This window comes from Oreochromis niloticus, linkage group LG2 (assembly GCF_001858045.2).
Source record: "Oreochromis niloticus isolate F11D_XX linkage group LG2, O_niloticus_UMD_NMBU, whole genome shotgun sequence".
Taxonomy (NCBI): domain Eukaryota; kingdom Metazoa; phylum Chordata; class Actinopteri; order Cichliformes; family Cichlidae; genus Oreochromis; species Oreochromis niloticus.
Window position 1 is genome coordinate 18,558,310 of NC_031966.2, and position 10,946 is coordinate 18,569,255.

Here is a 10,946-nt window from a genome sequence, read left to right on the forward strand (position 1 = left end):
CAACTATCCTTTGTATAGCTGAAAGCTCTAAATGAGAAATTAGAAAGACTGATAGCCGGTGGCCATGCTTCTCCTTCTTCCGATGAAGTAGGCCAGCAGAACAATAAGAATGAGCACAAGCAGGGCAACTCCGACAGCTATGGGAACAAGGAAGCTCTCCCCATCAGCCAGGCATTCCTCAGCTAAACAGGAGTGAAGAGAGCAGAGAGGTGAATGTCTCAGGCTTAACAGAGGACATAAATATAATACAATACATGGTTACTGAAAGGACAGCTGAAAGAGAAGTGGTCTGACAAGGGAATCTCCCAGGTATTAAAGCATAAACATTTACTCAAGTGGGTCAACAGCACATTCTTTTATTTCTGTAGAAAACACTAAAAAGCTCCACTGACACAATTTGAAATCCAATTTATTATAGCTAACAGCATGAGAAAATGCAGAGGAAATCAGTTGCATCCACATAACACACAGATTGTCTTGCAGCACAGATTCCCTTTAAGTGTGTGCGTTCTCCTCCACGAGTGGAGGGAAATTAAGCAGCCAAAAATCACGCGAGTAAGCAGTGGGTTACTGAATGCACAGGACAAAGTTACTGAGCAAAGCTTGTTAGATGATTTGACAGTTGTCTAATTAAAACTCTTAATGCTGCAAAACCCATCTTCATCATTAAGGCAACTTGTACAAAGCTGAAATACAAACAGCAACAATCACAAGCAAAAGTCAAAGCTCTTATTTAAGTGCCATTAACTATACACATATACAGTGACCTGGGAAAAGCAAAATTTCACAAGCATCTTGGAAAAAAAAAAAAAAAGTAATGATTTCTGGCTGCGACAAGCTGGAACAATAAACAGTACACAGCACTCTGCTTGAATTAACATACAGCTACTGTTGTGTCACAGCCTGTCTGTCATTACAAAGAACACATTCTGTGGCCTGCCATACACAACTGTGCTACTCTGCTCCAACTCCCTGATTTGAAAGGTCCTGAAAACCTACTTTCAGCCTCTTTAATGTCAAGTTATCACTAATTTCAGCACACCAATTAAAGTTATCCTGGCAGTTGTGTGGTTGCTTGCACATTTATTAGAATAATCTGATGAAACTACAGCCTGAGGATGTCTTAAAGAGACAGGTAAGCTGAAACCTAACAGAAACAGTTTGGCATTTGGAAAACTGGACTGACTTTGTTAAGAGTTGTAGCACAGATTAACCAAACATGATATGAACATGTCAAGTTGTGAGCTAGAGAGATGCATGAGAATTGCAAGTTTCCCAACACATCAAACCATTTCTGCACCATTTGTCATTCCTACTCAGTTCAGTGACATATCTAAAGATGCAGAGCTCTGAACCCAAAGTTTTCAGGGGCTTTAACACCCACTGATCCAGCAGCAGCCACCCACAGAGCTCAGGCCAAAGCCCAGAATTTTACACAGGTGAGATCATGTGACAGCAGAGTCAACGGAAGAAAAATATAAAGAGTGTTTAAGTGCATTTACATGCAAGTATCCCCATTTCAGAATCATCTGTGCTGAAAGTGAATATCTACACAATAGTACGATCCCTTTTCTAAACATAATGCCAAAATGTCTTAGGAGGGGGAGGAAGAGAGAAAACCACCCCACACAATTTTCAGTTTATCTGAACAGAGCATGTGCAAATGTAATGACTAACAATGGCTTCACACACAGGTTTGTCACTCTGAGCGTCTTTATAATCCATCGGTGAGCCTTTGTTAAAGTCATTAGCGCCATGTGTGCTTTTACTCTTGATATGATCAATGACATGACTGGAGCCACATAACCAGGACAAGTATCTGATGTTTCTCCTGCTCTACAGGGGCGAACATGAACTAAGGCATATTTATCTACAGCCTTTTAAAAGGAGCAGACATTCATCTGTGTTAATGAACTTTCAAGGGAAGGAGAAGAGAAAAAAAAAAAAAAAAAAAAAAAAAGCTGCTGTGACATCAATCAATTGAAAACCTCAAATTTTCAATGGGGTAAAAAAAAAAGAAAAAGAAAAAAAAGAAAAAAAAAATCAAAACAAATGTGTTTTCATGACAAAACCAAAAAGGGGGGGGAATGTCTGCTGAGCGAGTGCAGGATCCTACAGAAACCAATTACATGGTCACATCTTGTGCTAGAAATGTGGAAAGCGTTCAGGGGGATTCGTTTATGAAAAGGTAATGGTAGACTTTTGAATGACCAGATATCCAATTTAAACAAATGCTTGATGGATCTTGCACTTGCCCATTAACAAAAAGCACAACAACAGAAAAGACATTCAGGGGAAACAAAAACAACATGAGGAAACAAAAAACAGACACCACAAACACTTGGGGGTAGACAAGTCTGGTCCTTGAGAGAAATTCCTGTATCTTTATGAAATAACCAAAACTTTAAACCTCAATGATCAGACAGTAAATTTTGATTCCCCCTCCACACTGATGCCATTTCACAAAACTGTAGATTTAGTGTTAGACCAACTCATGAATGTGTGACCATGAAGGCCAAGGACCAGGCTTGGGAACCCCCATAACATCACAAGATCGACTGCAATATGAATTTAAAGAGTCTGATATCCAACGTAAGTCTTTCTTCGACCAATCACGTAAGCAATCACTACAATGAGAATCAAGCCAGCCAGAGCAGAGCCAACAATGATTGGGACTAAGATGCTGGTGTCGTCCACTGAACATTCATGGGCTGCAGATAAAGAGAGAGTCAGTCAGCAGGTAGAACAGTGTGTTTGTGATTTGAAACAAACAAACAAAAAAAAAAAACAACATTGTGAGACAGACGTGTGAAGCAGCAGGACAACAGGTCAGACTATCTGTAGTTTTTTTGTTTTTAGAGCACACAACACCCAAATCTTATTTCTTTCAACTCAAGACTTAATGAGAGATGTAATTGTAGATGTTTATGAAGTAATTAGGTGGATGAACCCGACCTCATTTTCATGATGTTTAGTGCTTTAATTTAAGACTACACAGGCAATAAAAAGCACAGCTTCCTTCAGTGATGTGAGTAAACCGCTTGCATGTATAGAACCCACTCTGGGGCACCCAAATTCTTTCTATATGCAGGAAAACCTGATATTTAAAGTTCTAACACTGCCTGTAGTTCTCAAAAAGAACCAATATTGATAGTAGTTACTATTAGATATTGATTTGCAACAGCACGGATCTTTACGTCTTCCATCTGGAATTTCAATGCAGTCACAAATGTTAACCTAGCCAGTGCACACATTAACCATCAACTATAAAACATAAAAGTCAGTCTGTTACAATTAAGAGAGCAGTAATGGCTAATCGGAAGCAAACGTGCAACAGTGAGTGTTAAATTAACAGGATAACTACTGTGTGTCTAAAGGTGTTGTGTTTCTCCTAGATTGGATATGATAAAAGTCTTCCAGCAATTAGACATGGTGGCGATTACCTTAAACATTTTATCAACAACAAAAACCTTACAGAGGTTCCCCTTTTTTTTTTTTTTTTTTTAAAATTATGCCAGACAACTTCTGTTTTAAGTCACCAATCTTATGAAATTGAGGTCTGGGTCCAAATTCCAACAGGTAAAACTAGCATGTCACAGATCCACAACTATGCAGTTGTGTGAGCCTGGTTTGGGAGAGGATGATTACTGAACAGTTCTCAAAACACCAACTAGAATTTCTTTTTTAATGTCTTCCCTGAATAATAACCCGTTAACCAGCACTGATAAATCCATAAAACATTTGCCATATTCTGATCATGATCACAGCCACTGTCTGTACACCAGGTGATTAGAGATTTCAAAAATAACCTACCTGTACTGAAAACACCTTTGTTCACTCCAAAGGGCTGCACATGCAGGCTGAAGGTGTAGATGGTGAGTGCGTCGGTGATGTTGAAGGTCTGCTCCTTGTTACACATGTAGGAGCTGCCGATGGAGGTCTCCCACAGATTGAGGCTGGAGTTCTCTGCAGAAAAATTACCTTCAAGGAAGAAAGACAGCACAGAGTTGGCCTTCTTCTCAGTATATTGCCTGGTGTATGTGATTATACGAGAATCTTTTAGTTACCAGAGCCCGTGCTGACACTGATGCTCAGGGCATGCAGGCGGAATTTCTTTGTGTCCTGTAAAAGTTTAGAAACAGAAAATGGGAAACTGAAGGTTTCATTTTGAAGTCAACGGCATTCCTCAAAAGCTCTTAAATACCTGTCACTTTTAAAATAAAAGCACTTAGCATTTTTCCTCTTTAATTAATGAGTTGTATAACTTCAGGTTTTCATACCTCCTGTCTGTGAAGTAAATACTGATAATACAAGGTTACATAACCACCCGTTACTTTTTCTTTTTTGTTTTCCTGGAAGTGGAGTTGTCACGTTAAGGACAGTAAAACGGCTAAGAAGTATATGTGCAGTGTGACCCTTAGTAAGTTTGACAACGTTGATCTACCACATGGATAAATGATTTTACCTCTGAGGACTTACATTGGTAAAGGTAAACTTGATAGTCATTTCTTTAGATGCCAAAATAAGCTCACTGCTGTTGACAGCACATGATCCAGAGACATTGGCCCTATTGGGATCCAAATTCATTTCCTGTAAATTTTAAGCCAGACAGAACAGAAGCAAACTCAATAAACGATAAATTATCTGTGAAGGGGGGTTACAATTGTGAGTATATGAAACCTACCTCGCCCTTAATACCAATGCGCAGACCAAAGTTGGCCAGCAGACAGACTGTGCCATTTTCATCAGCCCTGATGCTGTAGTTCCCAGTACTGGGTACAGGGAGAGTGGGTACCGGGGTGGTAGTAGGGACAGTCGTAGTTGTTGTGTTGGGGGCAAGTGTGGTTGTGTTGGGGGCAAGTGTGGTTGTGTTGGGGGCAAGTGTGGTTGTGTTGGGGGCAAGTGTGGTTGTATTGGGGGCAAGTGTGTTGTATTGGGGGCAAGTGTGGTTGTATTGGGGCAAGTGTGGTTGTGGCATTGGGGGCAAGTGTGGTTGTGGCATTAGGGGCAGCGGTAGTAGTGGTATTTGGACCAGCAGTTGTACTTGAGACGGGTTGATCTGCAGGACAGGAGCTTACTGTGCGAGGAGAAAACAGAAGAACACGTTAACAGAAATGTACAAAACGCAACAGCCAGGATGAGCTGCGTCACAGCACGCGTACTTACTTTCAGAACTCTTGTTGCCATCACTGATAAAAGCCTGTATAAGCACATCCCACAGCGTAATGTTGACATCACCACTTTCGATCAGGTCTTCACTTTTGCACGAGTAGCAGGTGTCCATGCCTATGTTTTTAATGTCAAGAACCCCCATTGCTGTAGGAGTGTCTAACAAATCCAGAAAAGTCAAAGTAGTCAGTAAGAAGATCTGTCACCAAGGTTTTTTTTTTGTTTGTTTTTTAAAATAAATACACATCAAGAGATGTAGATGTTACCTTTTGATTTAGAGTTAGGGAAGTGGACAGGGTCGCCGAGATTGTAGGTAAAGGAGAATACGTCCGCCTCGTAACCTTCTCCAATCTTGGAGAAGCTCATAGTAAAAGAGTGACCCGCTCCAAAATTAAGCATCAGTATTGAGTGCATGGGCTCACATGTACTTTTAGTTGAATCGGCGTCATCAGTTAAAGCAAACACAGCTGTCTGAGTCTGAAAGACAGTGTAAATTATCATAGGAACTTAATCTGAACACACTTGACAAGTTTAACATTTAACTTCTGAGATGTGCAAAGCAGAATACATTTAAAATTAATAACAAAATGGATCCACAGCTAATCAAGCAAGGGGTGAGCTCAGACAGTATAAAAGATGGATGCAGGTCATCAGAATGGCTATTGTGAATCCTCAAGTTGAGTGCTGTCACAATCACAACCTAGGCTGAATAGCCAGTCTCCAGGGTTCGGTCATTGACTAACCTTTTGTGACCAATTACCAAAATAAACTTCAATCACATGACATTAGTGTCAGAAACCATGAAGTTACCATGAAAGCGTTTCCTGATGTCACAGAGCAAGGGACAGAAAGGTTTTCAACCAGGAGGCACCCCCTGCTGGTCATTAAAGAGAAAGCCGTGTCAAGGCATTTCTGCCAGGGCTTCACTTTTTAGACTCAGAAGCTGCATCCATCTTCTATACAATCTATGAGCAAAACAAGAAAGCTTCTAATTTTCAGTCAGTGATTACTGACCACCTCCAATCAGCTTTAGATTTTAAATTATACCAACATGTCACACCCCCCCCTTTTAAAAAAAAAAAAAAATATAATAATACAGATACAAGTAAAACATACAGTCAACGCCAATGATCAGCACAAAAGCAGATTCTGAAAACCACAAGTCAAAATTAAGGAACCAGTTCTGTTGTGTGTGTTCATAGAGATTAGAAATGAAGCTTATTTAACACTAGCAACTACTAGCCAACCGTAGCCTAGTCTATTAACACTTGACAGGAGTTTGTGATAGCAGTTTAACATTTGTAAAATCATGACTAGCACCCATCCTTCATCCTGCAGGCTTCAAGAGCAGTGGAAATCCGTTTAAATTTCACCTGCCCTGACAAGTCCGAAGAGCACAGAGTTTGTAAATGCCTCCTGATTTGCAAACAGGGTCTCTCCCCTCCCCCCCATGATTACAGTCTTTAGAGGCATTTTAATGGACTGATGTACTTTTTCCTACATTTGTCAACAAGTTTTAAAACTAAAATCATTTGTGGGGATCCATAAAAAAAAAAAAAGAAAAAAAAAAAAAAAAAAAAAAAAAAAAAAAAAAAAAAAGTGTGTGTACCATGTTTACTTATCTTTGTGGGGACTGAAAATTGGAATGTTACTATACTTACGGGACCAACAGCCCTTACGGGGACAAAATGACTGTCCCAACAAGGTTGAAGGCATTTGAAACTCAATAGGGTTTTAGTGTCAGGGTTACAATTATCCTAAACTGAACTTTAACCTAAGGGTTAAGATTAGGCATCCTTTTTATGGTTAGGGTAAGCAGCTAGGGAAAGCATTATGTCAATTAGACGTCCCCACTAAGATATGAAAACTGTGTGTGTAAAAAGTAACATTTTGATAAACAGATCAGATTGTAGGGTTTAAAAGAAAGAACAAAAATTAACTTTAAGAGATTACTTAAACAACACTTCACAAGACAACACTGCAAGAGCAGGATATCCACCAGGAAAACACACCAACTAAAATTTGTTTTTTCAGGGAACCCCTCATTTCCTCTTCACATGAGGACTAGAAAAAAAAAAAAAAACACTGTCACAGCTAAAACGGTCTGATAAGAGCAGAGCTGCTATCACACGTCAGCACAGTATTTATAAGGACTACTGTAGACTTAAGAATCGTGATTCACATTGCTAAGACAAAAACACTCACCTGGTTGTCAAGATCTTCATAGGTGACCGAGAATGTGAGCTTCAGATCGGCATAGAGGCATAACTTTCCATCTTTTGTGACATTGAACTCAATGCCATGTGATAGCTGGAACACTGGAAAGAAAAGGAAAACTTAGTATTTTCTTCTTCTGTATAATTCTTACTCATAAGAAACATTAATTGTGACATTTTATGCTTTAAAAGGTCGCTGAGGGGATGGGAGTCAGTCCCTTCAGACCAACAAATGGGCCAAATTATGCAGATGTCATCACTCAATCACAGGGTCTCACAAAAGCCACATCCACACCAATACACCCTCATTTAAAAAAAAAAAAAAAGAAAAAAAAAAGTCCAATACCAAGTATGCCGTCACTTTATAATGTGACTAGTCATGTGTTCAGGAAGCAGAAAGCTGTAGCTCAGGGAAAATGACCAAAAAAGCAAAGCACATTGCAATAAAAGAAAAGTAAAGCAAATGTGTAAGAGCGCCATGGAGCACAGACTATAACAGTTTCATAATTTAATGATTAATGTTGATCATGTATGACTGCTTTGGTGGAACTACAACACTGACAAGATGGACTACAAAATCACCATGTTGTTTTATGCAGGTCATGTAAACATAACTTTCTTATCAAGGCTGGGACCTCAGATAAATAAGACGTTTTCAAAGTTAGTCGCTCATCCTGTCCAACCTCATTTTGTCATCCTGCTGAGAGATAACCTATAGTAGGTCCTGCCTTCATTACAGCCTTCTCTGAAGGAGGTCAAACTCATGATGACAGATGTACAGCAGCAGATGTAACTAACGCAAGCCTAATCATGGCAAACCTTAAATAATTCTTCTACTACTACTAATAAATCTTCACCCTTAGAAGCAGCTAATTTTTAGTCACAGTAGCTTAGGCGACCAAGCTTGGGGTTTAACACATCCTGTCATTGAGGGCTGAAAACCTATCCTATCAGCAGCTTATCACATGACATGAAAAAAACCCCCAAAAACATTTGAATTAAGACTTGCTTAAACTTGTTCTGCATCACCCATCAGTTAAACTGATAGTGTGTTTTCCTGAGCGGTCTGACAGGATTATCTGTTTTCCTTTCTAAAAGATGTTCCAGTTTAGTATCTGTTAAAGTAAACACTGAAGCACCTTTTCTTTAACATTTAAATACCAACAGCTATTATTGCAGGGTAGCCAGGAACTCCAAAGCATATATAAATATTTAACTCCAGCCTAGATTTTTACCCCCCCAAAAAACAAAACAAACAAACAAAAAGAAATCATGCGACTCCAGTGCAAAGGAGTGTCAGCACTATTGTGTCCAAAGGTCTCAGTTTCTGTCGGTCTAGACCGAACAGTCCTGGCCTTTTCACAAAGACACAATATAGTGGCCTTGAATAATATTTCTCCAAGTTTTCTAAAAGTCTTTCAAAGTTTCACTTTGGACATTTCACTCATTTTTAGTCCAGTTCTTAATCCTGACAATTTTCAGAGAAATGCTTGTCCTTTGTGAAACCACCTGACACCGACCTGTGAGTCATCCAAACATGACAAACAAGCCACCCAACTCAAGCGATGAACCAGTGTGGTGTCTACACAGACGATTAACAGTTGCTTTCTGAACACATGACTGGTTTACAGTCATTTGAAATCATTTTATGGTGAAATAATGAAAAAACAAAAATTCCCACACACTACAAATACAGACTTAAAAAAATGTTCAAGATACTCCGGCCCACAAAAATGTGCGTGCAATTAAAGGCCGAAGTCCATTTATAGGCCAACTATGGTTTTAACAGCATGCTCTGTTATCATCTCAGGTCTGCAGGTAATGTGATAAACCTATAAAGTCCACAAGACACACAGGTGTTTATGAAATCTGTCTTACAGGCAGACAATCTCAGCTATACCTTAACACAGATTTCAGGCCACAGAAATACCCCCTTTATTATCAGAGTAACAAAGTACACAGCGTAGTTGCAACAGGGCTAAAGAATTCCGATAGGGTGGCATATTTTCTGCGATAGATGAGAACTTTCCAGAAAAACTACCGGAAAACTATTAGACAAACAGCGATCTATCCGTCTGAGCCCAGCAATTAGAAGTTATCTTCACTTAATCTCACTTCAAATAAGCATCTGTAAAATCAAAGACTCTTCAATAATCCAGATCATCTGTAGTTCTACTCTGTATTTGCTTAGCTTTTTATGCTACACTTTAGCTCTATGGTAAAGCGTTTCAGCTTCACGGTCACGTGCCAATTTCCAGTAAACTGTCAAAAAGCTAATGCTAACTATCGGAGCCACAGCTCGTTTAATGTCGCACTTTCTAATGCACTTCTGCTCTTGTAACCTTGACCTGTTTTAGGCCAGTATTATCCAGCAGAGGATAGGACTCCGACGGGTTTAGGCTTCATGATTAACTGGAACTTTCGCTTCCAAACCTGGTGTTATCTAATCACCAAGCCATCAGACACTAGCGATAGTTGTCCAAAACATTAGCTGCAAAATTAACGCGGAAGCAGCTACTTTTTATTTCAGAGGTTTTTTTGTTGCTTTTTTGTTGTTGTTTGTTTGTGGTAATAAAACAAGCAGCAGCTATATATGTGTAAATTTGAAAGCTACAGGCGACCGTTTGGCTGCGTTTCAGTTTAGTGTTGACGTATGTAACAATTAGCCATGGAGCTACGACAGCTAACCATCACGACTGAAACGCTTAAGGCCTGTACTTTATACTCACTCTAAGCAAACACGTTTATGTCTGTGCAGTTGAACACATATCTTCAACTACGTTTATACTCTACAATTTTCCTTTCCAGAACAGCAGTAAGATTTAGCCCTGAAGCGACAGGCCTGGCGTGTCCCAGAAGTTTAATCACGCCACTTCTCAGAAACAGACTGCGATTTCCCCCCCTGCCCCCTTCTTTACTTTAAGCTAATTTGAAGATACTTACCGATTCCAAACACAAAAAAGAAAAGGCAGCGAGATATCATGGCTGGGTAGTTTGCAGGGTCAGCCACTGGAGAGAAAACAACCGACGGAGACGCTCAGTCAGTGGTGTTTGGATGCAGCTACCACCGACGATACCAGGAAATGACAGTCATATGACAGACACCGACGTGCCAGCCCTATAAGAGGTGTGGAGCCAGGCCCTATTTAAATCTCGTTTATGGAGACTAATTATTGGTCCGTGTGCATTTTAAAGCTAACACGAACCTAAGTGTATAATGGCGCCTCATAAAATCTTTATCAACGATTTCACACTATTATAATTAGGGTGAATCTCCCTTTATGCTGGACTCGGCTTCTCAGTAAACGAAAGTGAACTCTCACGAGAAATACGCTGCTGTGCAAACGTTTTGCGCTAACCTGCATTTCTTTACATTTTGGAATTTTTCAAAAGTGGTCTTGAATAATAGTTTTCCAAGCTTTCTGAAGATCTTTCAGAGTTTTTATTTGGACATTGACCGCCTTTTCACTCATTTTCAGTCCGGTTCCTGGTTTGTTAAGCCACTTAACACTGACTTATTAATTGTTCAAGCATAAGAAGGGACCTAACTCGAGGAATAAA

General features: G+C 39.7%; 1 protein-coding gene across 1 annotated transcript; it reads right to left on the reverse strand.

The window, feature by feature from the left end:
• Positions 1-340: 340 nt before the first annotated feature.
• Positions 341-10,499, reverse strand: lamp2 (lysosomal-associated membrane protein 2). The gene is given in 10 exon segments (XM_005467410.4): positions 341-2,711; positions 3,814-3,981; positions 4,068-4,122; positions 4,480-4,590; positions 4,685-4,891; positions 4,893-5,077; positions 5,167-5,328; positions 5,436-5,646; positions 7,375-7,487; positions 10,329-10,499. Coding segments are annotated over 10 exon segments (1,392 nt in total). The 5' UTR covers positions 10,369-10,499; the 3' UTR covers positions 341-2,571.
• Positions 10,500-10,946: the final 447 nt, after the last annotated feature.